General features: G+C 36.7%; 1 protein-coding gene across 2 annotated transcripts in view; it reads left to right on the top strand.

Moving 5' to 3' along the window:
• Window positions 1-3,002: 3,002 nt before the first annotated feature.
• ZNF385B (zinc finger protein 385B) overlaps window positions 3,003-26,257 on the top strand; it is a 329,371-nt gene continuing 306,116 nt past the window's right edge. For both annotated transcript variants that reach the window (XM_043577196.1, XM_043577195.1), the window contains exons 1-2: window positions 3,003-3,113; window positions 3,740-4,057. In XM_043577196.1, coding sequence (XP_043433131.1) covers window positions 3,742-4,057 — 316 coding nt within the window. In that variant the 5' untranslated portion in view covers window positions 3,003-3,113; window positions 3,740-3,741. The remainder of the gene's footprint in view (window positions 3,114-3,739; window positions 4,058-26,257) is intronic.

Raw genomic sequence — 26,257 nt, 5'->3', positions numbered from 1 at the left:
TCTCCCTCTCTCTCTGCCCCTCCCCCGTTCATGCTCTGTCTCTCTCTGTCCCAAAAATAAATAAAACTTAAAAAAAAAAAAAAAGTCACTCCTTTAGTTAGTCACTGACTATCCTATCAGCTTTTTTTTTTTTTAAGCAGCTTACTAACATTGCTTTTTTTTTTTTAATGTTTGTTTATTTTTGAGACAGAGAGAGATTGAGCACGAGTGGAGAAGGGGCAGATAGAGAGGGAGACATAGAATCTGAAGCAGCTCTAGACTCTGAGCTGTCAGCACAGAGCCAAAAGCGGGACTCGAACCCATGAACCCTGAGATCATGACTTTAGCCGAAGTTGGAAGCTTAACCTACTTAGCCACTCAGGCACCCCTATCCTATCATATATTTTTCCCAAAAAGCAGCGACTCGAGGACCAAATTTCTTATTCCTTGACCTGTTCCAAAATATCTTATTCTTTCATGGATGTTAAATGTTTGACCATCTAATCTGTTAAAATCATACAAAGAGAGCACAGAGTACCTGATCTAGTTCTGGCTTCTCTTACCTGCAGGTAAGTTTGCATGGCATTCCAAAGCAGAATGCTGCCTACTGCTCTACTTCAGAATGGCTACCCCTGAAGATCCTTCTTCCCTACGCAAGTGAAACATGAAATTTAAGATAGTCTGATAAAAAAAAACAAACAAAAACCTTTAAAACAGAAAATGAGATTTTTCATTCTTCTTCCACTTAAACTCACTTTTACCTTCCCCCTAACCAGAAAATTGACATTATAAATATCAGTGACACACATATTATAAGCCTAGAAATTATATCATCACAGGCCAAAAGTGTACATTGAGACTCTGCTATCTTGCCTCTCTATCATCTCTAGGACTTTTTCTCAAGACCTCTGGAATGAAAGATATTCTGCTTGAAAGTGGCTCTTAAGAGGAGCTAAACATATTTTCCCCTTGAGAGGAGGAAATTGTGAAGCCAGAGCCAGGACTAATAAATTGGGACTTGGTGGACAGAATGTACCCTCTTCTCCCTAGAGTGGCCCATGAATGTGGTGTTGGAGGCTTATGGGATTATCTGTAAGTGAGAGTAACTCTGGGAGGAAGTAAAATAGGGATAAAGATTATGAAGGATTCTGGGATTCTGAAGGGTTTTACAGGAGAATTCTAATGTAGCTATTCATTTCATTTTAAAAGTTTCTTTTTAGTTAGAATACGTATATTTAAATAACTCTAAAGCATAATGTATTTCTAAGACAAATCGCAATCAGAAAATCACAGCTAAGTAGGATTTATCTTTTATAAGATAATACAAAGAAATCACTTTTTAGATTTCAAAACTAAAATGGAACATTTTGATGTATGTCCTTTTTCTGTGAAACATCATATGTTAATTAGCAAAATAGGCAAAGCCAGCCACCTCCAAGTTGAATTAAATTTTCAGATAAAAGTGTCATCGGTCCTCAGCTGAGTCAAGGATTTTGGTTGCTTGAATTGAAATATAGCACTTAGATTTCAGTGATTCAGTGGGTTGGTATCTGACCTATCCTTGCAAGGTTAGAAATGATGTTTGATTGTACTTATGTTTTACAATGGATTAGTTTTCCAGATAGGGCATAATATATTAATGATGAGCTCATTTTAAAATTATTTATCTCTTTATCAATTAGTTCAGCTAATTCTTATAAATTTTAATATTTTGAGAGAACACAAAGTAGTATATTTGAACATAACTTTTATGTGGCACTGATATTTTCTAAAGTTTTATAAGAAAAATGGTTTTGTGAAACCATAATGCTTTGGATTTAGGGGATAAAAGCAAAAATATTGATGTATTTGCAGTTAAATCCTATTTTAATTATAACAATTATTTTCTGCAACTCACCTATGGAAATTGCTTAAACCTCATTTATGTATAATTTGAATAAATTTTATAATAAATTTTGTGAAATGGGGTTCCTTAAAATGGTGGCATCTGGATAAAATACTTATGGGACACACAGGTTTTACATATTGAAATTAGCAATTTTCTGACAACTCATTGAAGGTTAGGACTTAGCCTATGGTATAATACATAATGGCACTTTGCAATAGGGTGTATGGGCATAAATAAGGTGTTCTTTTTGGCACACTGTATACATAGAATCAACCTCTATCTTTATGGTCATAGCCTGTGCTATAATTCATTTTCTGAATTTTAAACATTTAATAGGTAAATACTCCAAATACAGAATAGTCTGTAGCTTGTCGTTCCTTTTCATACAGCTCTAAGTCACCATGGATCAACAGAATAGCTTAGAGCCAATGTCATTCCACCATAGACAGAAGTCCCTCATAAACCACAATCCTTTCTTTATTTGAATTCTTCATTCCTCATAGCACAGTACTCTTCACCTCAGCCAATCTGAAGTGTGTGTGGGGTGGGGGGGTTAGGGGCAGTCTTGTGGGACTGAGCCCTTAACCTGTGTGATCTGATGCTCTCTCTGGGTATATAGTGTCAAAATTGAGTTACAGTGAAGGACACCCAGCTGGTGTCACAGAGAATTGCTGGGCTTGGGGAAAAACTTCCATATATTTGGTGACCAGAAGTATCAGAAGTGAGGTGTTCTGTTCAACTAGTAAAGTGACTTTCCTTAGGAAAAAGGAACTGGGAAAAATCCGAGGTTTTCTAATTAAGTATGAAAATGCTTGTAACAGTGGTCTTAAATAAAATGAAAAAATAACGTATGTTAAAGTGGGACTGAGCAAAATAAAAAGCCAAGGCCATCTTTATCACCCAAGGACCTTGAGGTACTGAAAAGTCTCCTTTAAAATCTTCATTTAAGTTATACTCTATCAGTATGCCCTTATCTAACTACATGAAGAAAAAAAATCAGTACTTTAAAATTATATCTTAGTCTACTCTACTCTTTTTCTAATTTTCAATTATTAGCTTACCATTTATTGTATTTCTTTTATTTTTTATTTCAGATGTTCTGCATTTCAACCTCATCAAAAATTAAATTGATATTTATGGGCTAATCTGGAAACCTAAATACAATTTGTTTCACTACAACTGTAAGAAAGCATGTTCAAATTCCCATTGGCTGACTTATAAAGGGGCTTTTGGAACACAACCTAATGTAAGTTGCAGACATACTATGTTTTAATCTTTGTTATTCAGCTCCTCCCCTGGTTAGGGCATGTGACTGTTGGCAGGTGCGCATGTATTATATATACTTTTGTGTCTATACATACCCTTTTTCACAGTTCCGGGTTCATAATATTTATTCTTTCCTCCAAAAGGTATTTAAGTGCCTGTTATTTAAACAGTACAGTTCTAGGCCTTAGGGGACATCAGAAATGAAGTTACTTCCCTCATTGATCAAATTGCACAACTATGTATGAAATGCATACATATGCTCTGAAGGGCGGTCACTATATGAGCTGAAAACCGGGTCTGATGGGTTGCCTGGAGATGGTATTCTTCCAGCTAAGATTAAGCGGTGGGCAGGAGTTAAAAGGGCAAAGGAATTGAGAGATGGAAGGAGGGTGGGTCAGGAATAAAGTAGGAAGCACTACAGACAGAAAAAAATGTCCAAAGACCATATTTGTTCAATCAGTTAGCTGTGATGACTTTTTCAAAGAGCATCCATTGAGCAGCTGGGAGACTTTTAGCTGAAGCCATATCATGAAAATTAATTGTAATCATACTAGAAAATCAGAAAGCATATATTTTGCAAGCACTTGTACTTTTTTTAAATTTCAGGTATGAAGTACTCATTAAGCCCTAACAACTACCCTGAAGATGGTATTATGAATATGGCAACTTTTCTACGGGGCTTTGAAGAAAAGGGGTTAAAGAATGACAGGCCTGAGGACCAGTTGAGTAAAGAGAAAAAGAAAATTCTGTTCTCCTTCTGTGAGGTGTGCAACATCCAGCTGAACTCCGCAGCCCAGGCCCAGGTCCATTACAACGGTAAATCCCACCGCAAACGAGTCAAGCAGCTGAGTGATGGGCAGCCCCCACCACCAGCCCAGGGCTCTGGGCAGCTGCTGGCCAGCCCCAGCACCAACACCAGCGCAGGTAGGTGGAAAGGCCCAGGGGTTCCATGTGCTATTGGGAGAGATGCCGCTGTTCTAGAAAGTGAAGGATTTAGAACAAGACCTCTTTCACCATGAAACTACCACCACAATAACCTGTATTCTTTTCCCCACAGGTAATTCCAAGAGCTGTTTGTTACTTCTCAGTGAGTGTGTGTGTGTGTGTGTGTGTGTGTGTGTGTGTGTGTGTATAAAATTCATATATATTAGATACAAACATTACACACACTCACATACACTTTGTGTATTGGATTGTAGACTTGGTCCTTATTCCCATAGTGTGTGAACATTTCCTAATGTATTTTGAAATGTGTTTAAAATAGATCAGTGATGTCAGTTTTTTGTTCCCCTTCTCTGCAAAATTAGGCTTTCTTGGGTTTCCTTCATCTGCTTTCTGTAGGGTAGCGTACTACTTGATAGTACATAAAAAGCTACAGCTTTATTTATAACATCCCGTGGTGCAGAAAAGGAGCATTAATCTTGAGTGTGAGACATGTTATATTCTTTTAGGGAGCTGGCAGCAACATGCCAGTGGTGTTCTAACAATAGGAACAGGCATTGCCAAAACCAACAAGGCTTACCTCTGAGCTCTGGCCTACTGCAAGCACCTTCTTGCCTCACCTCTTACCTCTCACCCTGTCCTGTAGGCTGGGTAGAGGCAGAAGCTTAGGAATTTTCACATTTCCCGCATCTGTCCTGAATCTGGGAAACGTTCTTTCAAATCCTTTATCTTAGGCAGCCCTTCCTCTTCCACACTGCTGGTCATTGGGTATCTTCACTCGGACACAACTAAAGAAAATGTGAAATTTACTCTTATCCGTGGTGAAGATCTGCACAAAAACGGGGCCTCCTACCCAGGTTTATGAGGGAGGTCAAGATAAGCTTCCTCGTAAGTGGAAGAGCTCCACATTCCATTCCAGCAAACTGTTCGTTCACCCTGCAGTGTTGATGATGCAGAGCAGCCGTTGGGTGGGATTCACTTGGTGCTCTTACATGGTTTCTTACTTTGTGAAGTTATGCTGTGATCCGTATTCAGCTCCACTGAATGTTGTGTGTGTGCTATAAAGACATAATTTTTATATTTAAAGCTGAACCTAACTACTTCTTTATACTTCTTGAATTTCATTAAATTATTTTCCCCAGTCAGTACTTAGTGTGCGGTGGGAGAACTTAAAGGAACTTTGAGGATATGACACACACATTCATGATGATAGTGGAAAATTACTTTTCCATTTTGTCTTTATTTATTATGATGATAATGTAAGTATTAGATGCATTAATATATCTGTATTCGCATATTGAAATAGAGTTGGTGTCAGGTTGAAAACCGATTTATTGTCTTATATCTGAGTCAGACAGCAAATAGCCCTGAGTAAAGATTTGAATCCTGTCTGTTAGAACCCAAACATCTATGCCTAGATTGAGGTAACCTGTGACTTCTAATTAGTGATATTAGTAGCTAACATTAACTGATCATATTTTATGGGACATGTTTTGGTCCTTTATAGGAATTTTCTCCTTTAATCTTTTCATCAACCTTGAAGTAGTTACTACAATTATCTCCAATTTTCAGACTAGGAATGGAGAGGAAATAATTTGGCATGGAAATGGAAGATGGAGAGTTCCAATTGGAGAGTTCCAATTTAATTAATTAGCAGTGAAGCTGTTATTCTTTGTCACTACTTTGCTGCCATTTTCTGCCATGCAGTAACACTCAGGTTAATGTCAGACCTATGTGTTTGGTCTATTTGTGGTCACAAATGGTTGCTATCATGTGGCATACTATTCATTTTGATGGGTTTTGAAATTAGGCATGTAAAGCTCCAACTCATGAGTTTCTCCATGCTAATGAAATTAGCTGACATGAATAAATTTAGCTAAGACATACCCAGGATATTATGGATGTATTCTATTAGTAAAATATAGTTCATCATCTAATATAAGACAATATTATTATATGGGAAGATGGGTAAGAAAATGAGTCAGCTTTTCAAGTTTTACATTAGATATAAAGGGCAATTTTTATATACTGATAATGTAGTCAATTATCCATTGTCAGAAGATGGGTTTAGCATATGATGAAGACAAGTCAGTTAATGTCTGGAAGTGGTTAACATTAATCCTCCCATTTGAAAAAATAGTAGGTATAACAATATCTTTCTCTCTTTGAAACAGAAATTAAACATAGATGTGTGTACAAAGATTCTCATGGCACGATTTATAATTCCAAAATATTAGGTGTATCCTGAATGTCCAATAGAAGAAAGGTTACATACATTATAGTACATTTATAAGATGAATGATAGAAACTATAGGCATTAAAAATTATATTTGGGAGGCACCTGGGTGGCTTGGTCAGTTAAGCATCTGATTCAATTTCAGTTCAGGTCATGATCTAACGGTTCGTGAGTTCGAGCCCCGTGTCGGGCTCCACATTAAGAATGTGGAGCCTTCTTGGGATTTTCTCTCTCCCTCTCTCTCTGCCCCTCCCCTGCTCTCACCCTCACTCTCAAAATAAATAAACATTAAGAAATTATATATATATATATTTTTTTTTTAAGAAATTATATTTTTGAAGAATACCTAATGACAGGAGAATCTGTCCACAATCTCATGCTAAGTGAAACAGCAGGCACTAAAGTGGACTGTGCCTTAGTGCTGTGTGTGTGCCTGTACACTTATCTACTATTTAGAGTCTCAACTCACTGAGGAACAAGCCTGTCATGCTTTTATTTTTTCCAGTCACTTTCTTTAGTTTTGATCTATCAAACATCTGTTTCCTGCTGGATAGCAGTTCCCTTAACACTTTCTCAGCCCATAACTTCTCACTTTTGAATATTCAGAAGTATTCTGACTTGAATGATTCAGCTCTATATAAAAAAAAAATCCATGTCAGAGTTGGATTAAGATTTGGCTAGATAGATCCTGGAGTTTAGAATGGAACATGGGATACAGTTAGCCTCCAGCCTCCCATGCTTTGGCCTGCCCTTCTCCCTAGGTAGGGATGGATGGGTGGAGGTGGCCTTACCTAACAGCCTTGGCAAGGTTGCAGTGCTGTTCTTGGTAGGGGATTACTATTCTGTTTGTGTCTGTGGGTCACAAGTGCTCCTAATGTCCCCTCTGGATGAAGAACTCCCCCAAAGTATCCCTTAGGCATTGGGAATCCCTGAAATTTAGTTGCATCTCCTGGCTTACCCCCACATTGTAGCAAAAGACTCCATTCCTCAATTGTGTGTGCTTTTTTCTCCCACATTGTGGCAGTCCTGGTGAGATTGTGTCCTCTCTTCTTATCTAGGTACTTATCAACTCTTAGGGCTTGAGGGAATGTGCAAAATACATCTGACAACTAACATTCCTCTTCAAAGCCTGGAGCCCCTGGGGCACAGGCAGGTAGAAGTGGAGTGGGGTGTGGGGGACTCCACATTTTTCTTGCCTGCTCAGGTAGCACAGGGGAGACTTGGAAGTCCACTGACAAAGAAGACACATAATCAAGGAACAAAGAGTCACTCTCTCTTTTCGCCCATTGCTTGGCTTTGGGGAGTGTTGTGGGCTAAAATTTGTCCCTCTGGAAAAAAAAAAAAGATATGTTGGAATCCTAATCATCAGCACTTCAGAATTTGTAAGATTGGGACTTTGCAAAGTAAATTAAAATGAAGTTTTTAGGGTTAGGTTGACCCTAATTCAATATGACTGATATCCTTGTAAAAAGGGGAAATTTGGACTTACAGACATACAAAAAGAAATGATGTAAAGAGACACAGGGAGAAGACAGCCATCTACAAATCAAGGAGAGAGATCTGAAATCAGTCCTTCTCTCAGAGTTTCCGGAAAGAACCAACCCTGCCACACCTTAAACCTGGACTGCCTGAACTGTGAGATGATGTATCTCTATTGTTAGGCCACTCAGTTTGTGGTGCTTTTGTTACAGCAGCCCTAACAGACTGGTACACAGAGGAAAGTGGTAGCTCATCTTCCCCACAAAGGAGAAGGGATGTTATAGTAGAGGTAGCCTTCCCAAGATCTGTCTGTTTCAGAGGTAGCTTTGCCTCCTGTCAGTCAGTCTCATTATAGTGTAGGGGTTGGCAGGGGTGAGCATGGGGTCCACAGTGTGGTAGTTGAGACTTAAGCCATTTCTCTGGGTAAGAAGTGACTAACCCCTAACCACGGGCAGTTCTTTCACTAAACTTAGAATTCAAACCATTAAATCTCAGCTTCTGGAAGAATAGGAAGACTCTTACAGTGCAGCTAAAACCATTTGTGTGTGTGTGTGTGTGTGTGTGTGTGTGTGTGTGTGTGTGTGAATGTACCAATGTAGTTTTTTTTCCTGAGCAAGGAAATCATTATGAGTAGTAGCAAGATCCCTTTCCCAACACTGTCGTTGGTCAAATATTGTAAGAACACTCTGGCCACATAAGGGAGAAACAGGTAATGCGAAGAGAGCTTAGATAACTTAGTCTGCATGGGAAGGATCCTTACTCCTTTCCCCATCTAGTCCCAAGGGGTGGGTGGAAATAACAGAAACCACAGATTAGTCTTGGATCCAGACAAAGTAGTCTGATGCCTCAGAGGGTCCAGAGAGACAGTAAGACAATGGTATTTCTGGCCCCTAGCAAGGGGCAAATAGAACTGAAGCATTCTTCTGATTTCCTATGGGCTTAGTGAGCACACAGGCTCCTGAGTGAACCTGGGAACCTCAGAGGGGCATCTGAGAAGAGCGGGGATGCAGTTTTTCCTGCAGCCTGATTAGACCCAGGAAGAGACAATGTTTAAATCTGAGGACAGGAAAAAATTATGTCCCAGGTCAAAGGCAGTCAGGCAGGAAGAATTCCTTCTTATTCAGGGAGGATCAGCCTTTTGTTCTATTCAGGCCTGCAACTGACTGGATGAGGCCTGCCCACATTAGGGAGAACAATCTGCTTTACTCAGTTTATATATTTAAATGTGAGACCAATCCAAAATTCACAGAAGCACCCAAAATAACATTTGACCAAATATCTGGACACCACATAGCCCAGTCAGGGTTTGACACATAAAATTAATCCTCACACTGTCATTTTCCTAAGTTGTATAAATCGTATTTGATGATTAAAACAAAAATTATAACTCATCTGATACTCAAGACAATGATATTTAAAAGTAGGGAAATGTAAGGGACCCAAATGTAAGTAAGATATCTATATTTCATTTGAAGTATTTAAATGGTAATGCCAAGAGATTGTGATAAGTATGTATATTGTAATATCTACAACAACTATTCTGAAAGCTTTACAAAGATGCACAATCAAAAAGAATATAAGTAAATCAAGATGGAGTACTACAAAAACTTTCAAGTAACTCCCAGAACAAGAAAAGATAAACATAGAAATGAGAACCAGAGGAAACAAATAATAAATGGGACACTGAATAACGTATTAACAATTACCTTACGTGTAAATGGTCCAAATATAATAAGCAAAAGACAGAGATTTTCAGAGAAGATTGAAAAAATTACCCAGTTATATGCTGCCAACAAGAAACTCACTGTATAATGATATAGGTAGGTGGAAAGTAAAAATATGGAAAAGAATATGTCATGCAAACAGTAATAAAAATTAAAAAGGTGTGAGTATCTATTAATTTATGGTAAGATAGACTTCAGAACAAGGAATGTTATTAGAGACAAAGAGAGACATTGCATTATGATAAAAGGTTCAGTCCACCAGGAAGACACGATGATTCTAAATGTTCATGTACCAGTTATGGCTGAAGACTACAGCAATTCTCTCTCTATAATAGAATTACTAGACCAAAAAATCATCAAGGATATAGAAAATCTGAACAATATCATAAGGCATCAGGATTTAACTAATTTATTTAGAACTCCACCCCTCAACAGTAGAACATGTATTTTTTTCAAGTGCCCATGGAACATTCACTGTGATACCATATTCTAGGCCATAAGACAAACCTTAACACATTTAAAGGAATTATAGTCATACACAGTATGATTATAATATGTCTCTGACCATAATGAAATTAAACTAGAAATTGATAATAGAAAACCAACAGGAAAATAGCATATCTCTTAATCCATGAATCAAAGACTAAAACTCAAAGGAAATAAAAAAATACATAGAGTAGATGAAAATGGAAAAATGACATATCAAATTATGTGGGAAGTAACTAAAACAGTGCTGAGAAGAAAATTTATACCATTAAATGCTTATATTTGAAATGAGAAAAGGTCTCCAATAAATAAGTCTCTGCATTAAGAAGCTAGAAGAGAAAAAGTAAACCTAAAACAAGCAGAAGGAAGAAAATAATAGTGCAGAGATATCTGAAGTTGAAAACAGAAAAACAATAGAGAAAAATCAATGAAACAAAAAGCTGTTTCTTTGGGGGAAAAAAAAATCAATGAAATTTATAAGCCCCTAGCAATACTGACAAAGATTAAAAAGAAAGAAGACACAAACAATATAGGTGGTATTACGATAGAACTTGCATCAATTAAAAAAGTAATAAGAAAATACTACAAACTACATTCAGAAATTTGGTAACTTAGAAGAATGCATTATAAAGCTCCCCCAAAAGAACTTTCTAGATCCACAGGATTTTACTAGAGAATTGTGCCATGCATTTAAAGAGCATCAATTTTGGGGCACCTGCATGGCTCAGTCGGTTAAGCCTGATTTTGGGTCAGGACATGATCTCATGGTTCATGAATTTGAGCCCCACATCAGGCACTGCTGACAGTGTGGAACCTGCTTGGAATTCTCTCTCCGCCCCCCCCCCCCTTTCTGCTCATGCTCTCTCTTTCAAAATAAATAAAACTACAAAAAAAAGGTTTAAAGAACACCAATTTTATCATTTCTTCCAGGAAATAGAAGAGGAGGAAAGACTCTCCAACTAACTTTATGAGGTTATTACCCTGATACCAAAATCAGACGAAGACAATATATTAAAAAAAAAAAAAAAAAAAGCTACAGACTAATCTCTCATGAACTTAGACTCAAATTCTCAATAAAATATAAACAAACCAAACCCAGTAATGTATAAAAAGAATTTTACACCGTGACCAAGTTAGATTTAGTCCAGATTTGTAAGACTGGTTCAACAATTTGAGAATCAGTAGTATAAAACATCATATCAACAGCTAAAGAAGAAAAATCATATGATCATATCAATTGACGAAGTAAAAGAATTTGAGAAAACTCAACAGTCATTTAAGATAAAAACTCTCAGCAAGTTAGGAATAGAGAGAAATTACCTCAGTTTAATAAAGAGCACTACAAAAAGCCAATAGCTAGCATCATACTTAATGGTGAAAGACTGAATGCTTTACCCTAACTAAGATCAAGAGCAAGATAAGGGTGAACAACCTAGAAGAACTGGATAAATCCCTAGAAACTTACAATCTTCCAAAATCAAATCCGGAAGAAATAAAATATTTGAACAGGCAAATTACTGGCAGTGAAATTGAATCAGTAATCAAAAAGCTCCCAACAAGCAAAGGTCCAGGACCAGCTGGCTTCACAGGTGAATTCTACCAAACATTTAAAGAACAGTTAATATTTAATCTTCTCAAACTATTACAAAACATTGAAGAGGAAGGAAAACTTTCAAATTCGTCCTATGAGACATGCATTATCCTGATACCAAAACCAGATAAACACACTACAAAAAAAAGAGAGCTACGGCCAATATCTCTGATGAACATAGATGCAAAAATCCTCAACAAAATGTTAGCAAAATGAATCCCACAATATATATTTAAAAAAATCATTCACCATGACCAAGTGGGATTTATTCCTGGGTTGCAAGACTGGTTCAATATTTGCAAATGTAATCAATATGATACATCACATCAAAAAGAGAAAATATTAAAAAATTATGATCATTTCAGTAAATGCAGAAAAAGTATTTGACAATGTACAACATCCATTCATAATAAAAACCTTCAATAAAATAGGGTTAGAGAGAACATACCTCAACACAATAAAGTCCATATATGAAAAACCCTCAGCTGATATCATACTCAATTGGGAAAAACAGAGCTTTCTTCCTAAGATCAGGAACAAGACAAGGATTTGCACTCTTACTACTTTTATTCAACATAGTACTGGAAATCTTAGCCACAGCAAACAAAAGAAAGGAATAAAAGGCATTCAAATAGGTAAGGAAGAAGTAAAATTTTCACTATTTGCACATAAGATGAGAAAACCCTAAAGACTTTACTCAGTTTATATATTTAAATGTATAAAAACTACTAGAGCTGATAAACTGGTAAATGAATTCAGGAAGGTCACAGAGTACAAAAATAAATGTACAGAAATCCCTTGTACTTCTATGCACTAATAATGAAACAACAGAAAGATTAAGAAACAATCCCATTTACTATTACACAAAAATAATAAAATACCTATAAATAAACTTAACCAAGAAGGTAAAAGGCTTATAGTCTGAAAACTGTATAATACTGATGAAAGAAATTCAAGATGACAGAAACAAATGGAAAGATATTCCATGCTCATGAATAGGAAGAACAAATGTTGAAATGTCCATATTGCCCAAAGCAATGTATATATTTAATGTAATCCCTATCAAAATACAAACAGCATTTTTCACACAACTAGAACAAATAATAGTAAAATCTGTATGGAACCACAAAAGACCCTGAATAACCAAAACAATTTTGAGGAAGAAAAACGAAACTGGAGGCATCACAATTCCAGATTTCAAATTACATTACAAAGCTGTAGTAATCAAAACAGCATGGTATTGGCACAAAAATAGACACATGGATCAATGGAACAAGATAGAAAGCTCAGAAACAAACCCATGATTATATGTTGAATTAGTCTCCAACAGAAGAAGCAAGGATATACAATGGGAAAAGAAAATAAGTATCTTTAACAAATGGTGTTGGGAAAATTGAACAACATGCAAAAGAATGAAACTGGACCACTTTCTTACATCACACACAAAAACTCAAAATCAATTAAAGATGTAAATGGGAGACCTGAAACCATAAAAATACTAGAAGAGATTACAGGCAGTAATGTCTCTGACATCATCCATAGCAACGTTTTTCTAGATATGTCTCCTAAGGCAAGGGAAATAAAAGCAAAAATAAACTATTGGGATTTCATCAAAATAAAAAGCTTCTGCACAGTGGAGAAAACGATCAACAAAACTGAAAGACAACCTACTGAATGGGAGAAGATATTTGCAAATGACATATCTGATAAAGGGTTAGAATCCAAAATATATAAAGAACTTACACAACTCAACACCCCAAAAAACAACCCAATTAAAAACTGGGCAGAAGACATGAACAGAAATTTCTCCAGAAAAAAACCTACAGATGGCCAACAGACACATGGAAAGATGCTCAACATCACTCATTATCATGGAAATGCAAATCAAAACTACAACGAGATATCACTACACACCTGTCAGGATGGCTAAAATAAAAAATACAAGAAACTACAAGTGTTGGCATGGATATGGAGAAAAAGGAACCCTTTTAACTATTGTGGGGAAGGCAAACTGATGCAGCCACTGTGGAAAACAGTATGGAGATTCTTCAAAAAGTTATAAGTATAACTACCCTATGATCCAGTAATCATTCTATTAGGTATTTACCCAAACAATACAAAAACACTAATTTGAAGGGATATATGCACCCCCATGTTTATTGCAACATTATTTACAATAGCCAAATTATGAAACAGCCCAAGTGTCCATTGATAGATGAATGACTAAAGAAGATGTGGTAACATAGAATATTATTCAGCCAAAAAAGAATGAAATCTTGCCATTTGTAATAGCATGGATGGAGTTAGAGAGTATAATGCTAAGTAAAATGAGTCAGAGAATTACAAGTACAATGATTTCACGCAAATGTGGAATTTAAGAAACAAAACGAAGAAAAGAAGAGACAAACCAAGAAACAAATGAACAAACTGATGGTTACAGAGGGGAGGTGGGTAAAGGGATAGGTGAAATAGGTGTTGGGGATTAAAGAGTACACTTACCATGATGAGCACTGAGCAATGTATAGAATTGTTGAATTAGTATATTTTACACCTGAAATTAATATAGCACTGTGTTAATTATACTGGAATTAAAATTTTGAAACTGACAAAATTAAAGAAGAGCAAGATAAGGGTGTCCATTCTCATCTCATTCAACACAGTACTGGAAATTCTAATCACCATAATAAGGCAAGCATAAATAAATAAAAGGTATACATATTGGAAAGGAAGACATAAGACTGTCTCACTTCAGATGACATTATGGTCTATATATATCAATCCTAAAGAGTCTATGAAAGAATTCCTAAAACTATTAAGTGAGTTTAGCAGGATTTCAGAATAGAGAATCAACATGCAAAAATCAATTTCATCTTTATATACTAAAAATAAACATATGGAAACTGAAATTTAAACACAATATCATAATCACATCTAGTAAAACAAAATACTTAGATTTGCAGTTTAAAGATATAAAGGATCTATATGCTGAAAATTATAAAATGTTGAGAAAAGATGTGAAGACCTAAGTAAATGGAGAAACATATCATATTCATGGATTGGAAAACTCAGCATAGTTAAGATATTAGCTCCCTAAATTAACCCATACATTTTATGCAATTCCTATCGAAACCCCCGGCAAGGTTTTTTGTAAACATAGACTACCTTATTCTAAAATTATATGGAAGAACTCAGGTTCTAGAATAGCTAAATCTTGACAAAGAATAATAGAGCAGGAAAAATCTATACCCAATATCAAGGCTTATTGTATGGCTAAAGTAATCAAGACAGTGTTATTTTAAAAGAGGTATAGGTATAGATCAACAGAAAGAGCAACAGAACCCAGAAATGGATCTATACACTTATGCTCAATTGATTTTTGACAGAGGTGCAAGAGCATTAGAATGGAGGAAAGATAGCTTTTTCAACAAATGTTGCTGGAGCAATTGGATATCCATAGATGAAAAAAAAAAAAAGAAATTTCACCTAAATTTATGCCATATACAAAAATTAAACCACAGTGTATCACAGATTTGCATATAAAACATAAAAATATAAAAATTCTAAAGGAAAAAATAGAAGAAAATATCTGGGACCTAAGGCTAGGCAAAAAGTTATGGCTTAGCACCAAGAACATAATCCGTAAGAGAAATATGGATCAAATGGACTTCATACAAAATTAAAAACTTGTGCTTTGTTAACTACCATGTGAAGAGGATGAAAATATAAGCTACAGATGGTAAAGAATATTTGTAAGCCATATATTCAACATAGGACTAGTATCTAGAATATATAAAAAGTTCTCAAAATTCAACAGTAAAAAAAAATCAATTATGAAATAGGCAAAAGATCAGAACAGAAATTTCACTGAAGAGCATATACAGATGAAAAGATGTTCAACCTCATTAGTCATTGGGGAAATGCAATGTGATATCACAATAAGATTTTAATATGTATCTATGAGAATGGCTAAAGCAAGAAATAGTGACAACACCAATGTTGGCAAGGATGAGGAGAAAACGGATCACTATACATTGCTAATGGAAGTGTAAAATGATATCGCCACTCTAGAAAATAGTTGGGAAGTTTCTTATAAAACGAAACATATATTTACCATTCAACCCAGCAATTGTACTTTTGGGAATTTATTCCAGGGAACTGAAATATATTCCCACAACAACCTGTATATGAATGTTTAGAGTAGCATTATTTGTAATAGTCATAAACTATAAACAACTCTATTAGTTTCCTGAGGCTTCTGTAACAAATGACCACAAATTTGGCCTAAGACAATAGAATATATTATTTCAAATTTCTGGGGTCTAAAAGTCTGAATTTGGCAGTGCTGCATTAACCTTCAGGGGCACTACAGAGAATCAATTGCCTATATCCTCCACCCTCTAGTGACTGCCTGGGCAATCCTGGGCTTGAGGCTACACCGCTCCAATCTCTGCCTCTGTTTTCACATCATTTTCTCCTCTGTGTATCTGTGTCCTCTCCTCTTTGGTCTATTTACAATCTCCATCTACTTCTCTCTCATAAGGACACTTACAGTTGGATTTAGGAACCACTGAATAATTCAAGATTTTCTCATCTCAAAATCCTTAACTTACATCTGCAAAGCTCCTTTTTTTTCAGATAAGGTAATGTTCGCAGGTTTCCAGGATTGGTGTGGATATCTTTTGAGGGTGAAATGTTAAACTGTAGTACACCCATACTTGGAATACTACTGTATAATAAAAAGGAATGAACTACTGATGTACACAACAACTTGGAAGAAACTCTAGGGAATTATGGAGTGTGAAAAAAGTCAATCCCATAAGGTTACATACTGTATGATTCCATTGTGAAACATTTTTGAAATGACCAAGTTTTAGGAATGGAGAACATATTAGTGGGGTTAGGGATGGGGACAGATTTCAGGAGGTAAGTGGGTGTGATTATGAAAGAGGGATTATGAGGGATCCTGTGGTGGTGGTGATGTGAACCTACACAGGTGATAAACATACTCACAAAGGAATACAAGTAAAACTGGGGAAATCTGAGTAAGATTGGTAGATGGTATCCTTGTCAAGACTGTGATACTTTTCTGTAGGTTTACAAAATGTTACCATCGGAAGGTGGAATGAGTTCAAGGGAACCCCTTGTATTATTTCATACAACTGCATGTGAATCTTTAATCATCTCGATAAAATTTCAGTTAAAAACTCATAATAAAGGTGACTACTAAATTACCCAGTCTTCTAGTAGCATTATTAGAGATGATAATGAACACAAATGTCGGGGTTTTGCTTTTTAAATATTTTCAGGTTGTCCACAGAGATTAATAAAACACAATGTCTTTTTCATAAGTGCCCAGATAGGTATCTAAATAAATGAATGACAATATGATATGCTAAGAATGATTACAGATCTATTTAAGATGCGTTGGCACAAAGAAAGGAATGGTTAACTTTCCAGAGGTCAGGGACAGCTTCCCAGAAGAGGTGGTATTTGTGGTGAATATTCAAAGATGAGTTTCAGGTTATTCAAGGAAAAACAACATTCCAAATAGAAATGATGGCAATGTAAATGCACATAGGAACAAGCTAGAAATAGTTTATTATTGGAATGAAGTGTGATTAGATGAAAAGGAGGGAAGATTCCCTCAGGCAAAGTGGAAAGTAGGTAGAACAGTCGAGTCTTCTTTGTCCCATGGGAGCATAGGAAAAACACAGCTGCCCAAACTCATAAAAAATTCAGGGGCAACTGCTGGAATTCAGGGTTCTGCTTAGTTCTTCTATACCACTCTGGTTTACAACAACCAGGAGCCCCTCCCCACCCCCCCAATCTAGGCCAGTTACCTCAGCTTGGTGTTGTTTTGTTTCCCTAGGATACCACATGACTGTGCAGAGATTATTTTCCACAACCCATGAACAATTCCCTAAGTCCAGATAAAACTGACCACATTTCTTCTCTATGTAGATGGCTAGTGATGCTCACCTTGCCCTCTGCTGTCAAAGGCTGGGATCTATTCTTTATCATCAGTGCCTATAGCTGTGATATTTCCCCACCATTCCTATGCCATTTACCATTCTAATTCTCTGAGGGGGATTTGAACTTTAAAAATTGAAAGCAATTGATGTGTGAATAACTGATTATATAATTCAGTGGTTCTCAAATTTTAGCATGCATCAGAATCACCTGAAAGGTGTGTTAGAATGCAGATTGCTGGGCTCCATCCCTAAAGTCTCTGATTCAGTAGGCCTGAGTAGAACCTGAGAACTTGCATTTCTAACAAATTCACAGCAGAAGCTCCTGGTATGAAATCACACTTTGAGAATACCATCTAACCCATTGAGGAGGGTTTATACCCAGACAAGGAGCTTCTAAACTTAGATAAATCTATAATTGGAAATTAGGAAAGAGAAGGATGGCCTTATGTTCCTTGTCTTCTCCTGGGACACCCACTGACCCATGGAAATAGACAGTGTCTTAAAAATAGAGTGACTCGTCCCCCCAACCCTTTCAACCAAACCTTACCTCTAACTGGGAGCCTTATAAGCAACTCTGTACATTCTACAGTATCATAAACACAGTGAAGGTAGACCCAAAGGCTGTGGTTAAGTGGGTGAATGAGGCTTTACCTTGTGCCACATATTGTGCTAAGGAGATTACCTTATTTAAATTCTCACAACAGATTTGTGAGGAACATATTATTATTACATATAATGCAAATAAGGAAGGAAGAGGTTAGGTAGTAACCAGAAGAAGCAAGGCCGGGATTTGGAACAAGCTGGCCTAATTCTGTGGCCTGATTCCTTACCACGATGTTATTGCCTTCCATCTATGAATATAAGTTATGTTGGGCAGAACTTGCCTAGTTTGTGCTTATAGGTTACTGCTCAGACAGTGTACCTGATGTGAAGTTGAATCAGAAAAGAGAAGCCGTAAGTTCTCTCTCTGAATGTACCAGCATTGCTGCCCAGTAGCTTTCCCCACATATCAGTTAGGGATACATGATATTCTGATACCCACCCTATCCAATCAGATGTATGTAAATCACCAGACAGAGTAGTAAATGTTAACTTCACATTTTATTTTCCTTGTGTTTTCAAGGAACATTTATGCCTGTCATGGAGAATCAAATTGCTCCCAAGGATTATGGTGGGGAGAATTGATTGTATTCTGAGGTTTTTTGAACCCATATTTCCTCAGCATGGGAAGGGATTCTTTCTTAGGGTGTGACCTCTGATCCTGCAGTTGGCACTCATTTGGCACAAATAATATTTAAAACTATGAAAGGTCAGGCCCAGATTATGAAGGTTGTGCCAAACTATCTTAGGAGAGACACATTTATATGTGATTTGAGGTGCACTGGAGATAGGAATTATCATGGAAAGACTAAAATAATGTTAGTTTTCAGAACCCAACACGATAAGTATGACTCTCCTCATGTTATAGATAAGAAACTTAGAAAGATATGGAGGCCTTTCCAAAGGCCACACAAGGATTCAAAGTCTAAGATCTTTTTAGCACTCTGTATTACCTCTCATAACTTTTTGCAACAAATCCTTCACGAAGTAAAAATGAAAAGAATTCATGATTACTTTCTTGTTATCTAATGTTTGATTTTCTTGGTTGCTACTAACTGAACTGCCCACTTTCTTTCTCACCTTCAATTAATTCCAAACAAATTTCTTTTTTTTTTTATTTTTTTAATGTTTATTTATTTTTGAGACAGAGAGAGACAGAACATGAATGGGGGAGGGTCAGAGAGAGAGGGAGACACAGAATCTAAAACAGGCTCCAGGCTCTAAGCTGTCAGCACAGAGCCCAACGCGGGGCTCGAACTCACAGACCACAAGATCATGACCTGAGCCAAAGTCGGACGCCTAACCAACTGAGCCACCCAGGGCGCCCCCCAAACAAATTTCTAATCTCATTGAAGGTTAAGTTTTTAAGACTAAACAAGAGTTAGTCAAGCAAAGAGAGTAGAGAAACATTAATTCAAAGGCAGTAAAGGGAATGTTGAAAATCTTAAACCGAGAAACAGTTTGGCATATCCAAAAAGCTGAGATGTGGCTGAAACTGAGTGAGAAAATCAGAAGGAGACACAAGAGAATGTGGCATAATAGAAGTCTTTAGATATTTTTTTAAACAATGCTTTATTTTAATCATGATTCTCTGGGGTCAAAGATTAGAACTGGTGGTCCTTGCCCCGGACTCACCAAGAGGTCACTCATGCAGCTGCAGTCAACTGGGTTGGATGGTCTATGATCACCTCACACACACGTGTGGTGCTGGCTGTATACTAGAGCTTTCTTGCCAGGAGACTCTCCTTTTCCAGTTACTTAGACTAGGCTTTGTTACTCTGAGTCACAGAACAGTACTGCAAATACAGCAAGAGTAGAAGGTGCAACCACTGTGTTCTTTTGGTCAGAGCTAGTCACAAGACCAGTCCAGCCTCAAGTGGTGGAAAAATAGATTCTGCCTCTTAAAGTGAGAAGTGGCATCTTTGATTTGGCTTTAGAAATTCTGTACGAGTTTGAATAGATTTTTTAAAAACAGTTTTTAATGTTTATTTATTTTTGAGACAGGGAGAGGCAGAGCATGAGTAGGGGAGTGGCAGAGAGAGGGAGACACAGAATCTGAAGCAGGCTCCAGACTCTGAGCTGTCAGCACAGAGCCCAATGCGGGGCTCGAACCCACAAGCCGTGAGATCATGACCTGAGCAGAAGTTGGATGCCCAACCAACTGAGCCATCAAGGTGCCCCAAGTTTGAGTAGATTTTAACTTGAGGACACTTTGGGAGCAGGGAGAGGAAAAGTAAGAATGATATAACCAGGTGATTTTGCAGCAGGAAGTAGAAGTAATTATTTGGAGGTGGAAATGGAGAGCAAGATCAGAAAATGGGTTGTGGGTTGGAGTGTTGTATAATGTATCCTCTTCTTTGCTGCCATATTCTCTGCTTCTCTCTTTGGTGCCTCCAGGATCCTCGGTGATCCTCAGCTGTTTTTCCCCCTCCCTTCTAATCTCTTATTTGCATTCCTATTTTACATATAAGAATCAGCTTCTAAGGTCAAGACATTGTAGTAGGTATTATAACTATTAAAATATGTGGGTGGATTTTTAAATTCTAGGCCAAATTTCTTATGCTGCCTCTCCTATATATTTAAAATGAAAATTTATCCTCAAAAAGTGTTTTTCTCAGACAATTTTGAACTTTAGAAAGTAAACTTGAAATAGTAACACTGTAGAATCACCACAAGATGGTGCCACAAGTATATCAAAAGTAAGATATTTTCCTCATTCCTAACCCCACAATATTTTGCTGGAACTCATTAATGAATATGGAAAGCAAAGGAATACAAAGGGGTGAGCATTTATGCGAACATGCATGTGTGGGCAGGAGCATGCTCGTTTGACAGACTTTTTGAGCATCTTCTATGCATTAGGCAAAATCTGTAGGGGAGATATCTCAGGGGTCTGTGTGCCTGCACGTGTGTGCACATGCACTCTCCAGACACCTGACAGAGGGTGGGAGGGAGAGAGAAAAGGTCACGTTCAGAGGAGATTTTTCTTCACTTTTCAGTAATAAAAATTACTGCTTAAATATCATATATTGTTCCCTGTCTGGAAAAAAAAGTTGTAGTTCATTTTAAGAGATATTAGATATGAACATTAATGTTTGATAACGCAAACCTAGGTTTATGTGGTAGATGCAGAGATAGAGTTGGAATTCATCAATATGATAATGTCCTACTTTTGCAGTAGAAACATGGTTTAAGATGCTTACTTTTCATTTTTGATAAGTCAATTTGGCATTTATCATTTAACTGAGAAATCTTTTGCAAAATATAGGTACTATGATGAAAGTATAACATATCATTGAGGGAGTATCAGTGAGTTCCTGTGAGTAAGTGCACTAGGTAAGAAACGCATTTCACTAAGGAAGCAGATGGGTTAAATTATTTATAATGCACTTATTTTCCTAGACCTCTTAATTGTAAGTCCATAAAAATCTTTTCATGGAACAATTATTATACAACCCAGTCAGTAGATAGAGTCCATATGACTTCCTATAATTTTCCATAGGAAAACCAGACTTAGAAGGGAAAGGATCTTGGTTGATGTATACCAAATTGGATTCTTAAGAAGAGGACATTTGCTGTCTTTAGCATATATTCCTATTGATAGGGCCCAGGAATTTTCTCTTACTTAGAATAATTTAGACCCAGTGATGATACAGTAGAAGGAATATTAATATACTTTTTTGACTCTTTGTCTTGGCCGGAATTGATCATTATAAGTTTTCAAGTATTTTACAAAATCCTAGCTTAAGTCTATTCTTCAAAACAGGAATAGAGTTAGTACCACACATGGGTACTCTCCAGGTAAATTCAACTGAGATTTGGGCTTATTGAGGGTCCTTATAATGAGAGTAGAGCAATTCAGAAATAGGATGAAGTCTCAAGTTATAACTCCAGTCTCCCCAATACTTTGAGACAGAACCCCAGCCATTTTGGGTGGTGTCAGAATTCTAGAACATTTTAAGGTAGACCTCAAAAAGTCATTATAGAACAACTCTATATTCTGTGCACGTGGTTAAAAACTATAAACAAGGGGCCCATCATATAAATATAGAACTCTACGGAATTGACATATATAAGAGTTTGAAAGGAACTTTTTAAAATAAAGAATTAAAAGGAGTGACTGGCCCTTTTAGTGAGGACAGATGATCTTTTGCTTTAAGAATTCTTTGGACTATGAACTTTTAAGAGTTATTTTATATCAAGTCTTGGCATTTAGATTTTAAAAACCAAATACCAACACTTTTCAGTGTGGAATTGAATCTTAGACAATGATGGCAAGTGTTTGGGTGGCTGAGTGATGAGAATTATCAAAGGCCAACTTAAAATCTGTTACCTGGGTGTGTGTGTGTGTGTGTGTGTGTGTGTGTGTGTGTGTGTGTGTGTTACCTATTTTGAACTAATCTGTGGAGAAAGGCTTTTGATAGCTGGCTTAGCAGGAATTTAAATTTAGTAAGTTCAGTTTCACATGGTGAGTTGAATGTGTTGTCATCCTGACTGACCAGATTTCTTCACATGGATGTTCTGCTTTCAGGCCCTTGACAACATCATAGCCAAGGAGGCTCTTGGACATTGTTCCAAATTAGACATGCCTGTGGAATGTGATAACTGACCATGGGGTTGGTGTTCATCTTTGCACTTATGTTTTTTCTGGAGCTGGTTCTTCGGCCAACTGTGAACAAGTTTGCTCTTCTCCTATTTACCTGATGAGTTTGGAGGAGCTGGTGGGCTGGTTATTGTGGGGTTTTGTTTTGTTTTGTTTTGTTTTGTTTTGTTTTGTTTTGTTTATGGCCTGAGTGCAGTGGCATTCATATCATGCTGACCCACTTCATTTCAAGAGTTTGCCCTCTAGTGAGCCTGTCTTGCAATCCAGAGACTCTTGGCCTGTAGACACCAGATGTTTATTCTTATGTGGACATGATGTAAAAGGTGTAAGGAGATACTGATTTTGATCCTGGGGAGTTACCCACTCTGGATAGTTACTTACTTTTAGAAGCTGCAATAACTCCAGCAAACCCCCAGGGCACTATTTTGGTTACTAAAGAAAGAATTCACTAATTATGTTGTACTGTCAAAATGAATAAATGGTTTCCTTCTTCACATGGAAAATGACTTTGAATATGGTCATATTCTAGATACTAAGATTAGAGCCACACATTCTGTTGTACTTTGTACAGTAAATAGGAAGACCAGTGTTCTCATAAACACCTCTGTGACTTCTTTCCACTGCAAGTCTGGGCCCCAAAAGCCACCCAAGAAATGCTCTTCTTTTTAGGCGGTATATGTATAGTCTTTTTTGAAAATAAAAATTGTATATATTTAAGCTGTATCACATGATTTGATACACATCTACATAGTGAAATGATTGCTGTAGTCAAGCTGATTAATATATTCATCTCCAAATATAATCACTTTGTGTGTGTGTGTGTGTGTGTGTGTGTGTGTTGAGAACAACTGAAATCTACACTCTTAGCAAAATTCCAGTACTCAATATAGTATTGGTAATTCTAGTCAGCATACTATACCTCAGCTCTCTAGACTTATTCATCCTATATAAGTATAACTTGGTACTGTTTGACCACCATCTCTTAGAAGATGATGAATATTCTACAGGCCCAAAGTCTCAAGTCCAGGGTCAATGCTATCTTAAAGTTCTTTAATGTACATAATTTAAAAAATGATTTACTTGAGAAATATACTGATAGGACAACTCCAGGTAAATACAACATAATATTCATGTTTTGGGGGAGAGGAATATTCTTTTTAAAAATGGGTTTTAAAGTCAAACAGTTTGAATATTGAAAGTAAAGAATATTACTACATTTTTTTCTATAAGTGATTTTGAAGAACTCTTACACCAAATAGTATATAGCATATAACAATAAAATTAGGGACCTTTACTTCATGAAGTTTATTTTTTGTTTGTGACATTTTCATATGTGGTGTTGAACATTATGGGTGTTTTGTTTCAGGGTACACTGACAAGAGAGTGAGATGTTTCATGCCTCATTCTGAAAATATATTCTTCTTTTTAAATTTTTCTTTTGAAAATTATAAAGTACATTGCTAAAACAAATATTTTTGTCAAGTGCCTTTCAGATTACTGGGTATAAAGTAGCTAATCAATGAACATTTGATATAATTATTATTATGGTTTTTTTTTCTTGACGCAGTGGTTCTGAATGGCTGCTTCTTACTTTCTGCTCCCATGCCCTACTTTTGTCATCTTGCATTACGGCCCCATCTCTGCTCTACTTTGTGTCTCAGTCTTAATAGCACCTTCTCTTGTATTTTTTGCCTGTCCTGTTAAGGCAATGCTAATCACCAAATCTCTTGCTCAAGCAAGAGAACACTTGTTTAGGTACCATTTTCTGGTCCATAACCCTATAATAGTTTAGGTAAACATTTTACAGGTCCACAGTTTCTTAACCTGCAATTCTTGCAATCCAAGAAGCCCTGAAAATCAGAAGATTTTATAATTAATACTGATGGCAAAACCTGACCTGAACTGATATGAGGTTAATTATAGACTTTATTTATCCCATCTAGTATGAATATGCACATGTTTTGCTGCAGAAATGTTGTGTCTGACTATAGAGTGTCGCCCCAGACCCCACTGGAAGCATTATATAATTCATGCTCTACACAGAGTATTATCTTTCTAAAATCTGAAAGCACTTGAATTCTGAAATGCATCTGGCACTAGGGTTTTAGATTAGGGATTGAGGACTATAATCAAATATTATGGCTTCATTTTTTTATGAAAATTTACCTTATTACTAGGGAGCTGCATGCATGGTGATAATAAAAAGAATTTTAGGCACACAATCTCATGAACAATTTTCTAAGACTAGAAAAGTGCACGTGCCGCACACACACACACACACACACACACAGAAAACCCTGAGCAATTGATGAATCAGTGAATCATGAGGCACAAATGAATGGAATTCAGGAGTAACTGCAAAAGTAACTGCAAAAGGAGGAGTGCATTTTCCTGTGATGTAGGGGTGTGTGTAAACACGCACACACACAAACATGCTTGTATATATATGTATACATAAAAATGTGCTTGTATACATACACACACAAAAATGTACTTGTATATACACACAAACATACTCGTGTGTATGTCTACTCTGTGTATGTGTATAACTGTCTCCAAGGAAGGAGTTCTGACCAGTGGCCAGTAAACAGTAAAATATATATGTAGAAATATAAGGAGGACACCTATGGGGGTGCCATGTTTAAAGTTGCTCCAAAATGCTGTGATACGTAAATGTACATTAGGAATAGTGCTTATTTTTACACAGACATTTTGGGTCTAGTAGACAGTACTCAATGTGGTACCTAAGAGCTAGTAGTGTTTCTAGAATTGACCACAGTCCTTCACAGAAGGTCCTCAGGTCAGCATTGCCTTTATTGGACCCTGATTTGTTCTGTCATTAGAGTCTCAGTGAGAGCCTAAAACCCATCTTTAAAAATCCGAATAGAACCTTGAATGTGTTCTTTGTCAATTCTACTTACGAGGAATTTCTTCCAGTTATCATTGTAATTTTTGGTAAATGTTTTATGTCCTTTTTGCTTTGCACTTTGCACGTCTCAAAGCTCTATATTTTGTGATCTCAAATCACTATTGCTACTTTTTGGGGTGTTCTACCTTGTACCTTTTTAAGAGTATGTCAGCTGGCTCTTGCATCTTCTATTTTAGTATTGAAAGAGAAAAGATGGTAAAAGGTATAGGTGTAAATTTGGGGGTGGATGGGGTAGATTTTATTTATTTAAAGAAATTTTTTAAAAATGTTTATTCTTGAGAGACAGAGAGAGACAGAGCACGAGCAGGGGAGGGACAGAGAGGGAGGCACAGAATCTGAAGCAGGCTCCAGGCTCTGAGCTGTCAGCACAGAGCCCAGTGCGGGACTTGAACTCATGAATCAGGAGATCATGATCTGAGCTGAAGTCGGACGCTTAACTGACTGAGCCACCCAGGCATCCCTGGGGTGGGGATTTTAATGAGCTATAGAGTTTTTAAAAAGTAATAAGCAGACAAAAAATATGGGGTTAAAAATACTCTTTTACTTTATTTTCTTGTTACAC

The sequence above is a fragment of the Prionailurus bengalensis genome, chromosome C1 (genome assembly GCF_016509475.1).
Source record: "Prionailurus bengalensis isolate Pbe53 chromosome C1, Fcat_Pben_1.1_paternal_pri, whole genome shotgun sequence".
Lineage (NCBI taxonomy): Eukaryota > Metazoa > Chordata > Mammalia > Carnivora > Felidae > Prionailurus > Prionailurus bengalensis.
Note: the sequence above shows the minus strand (reverse complement) of the source record. Positions and strands in the feature narration are given on the sequence as shown.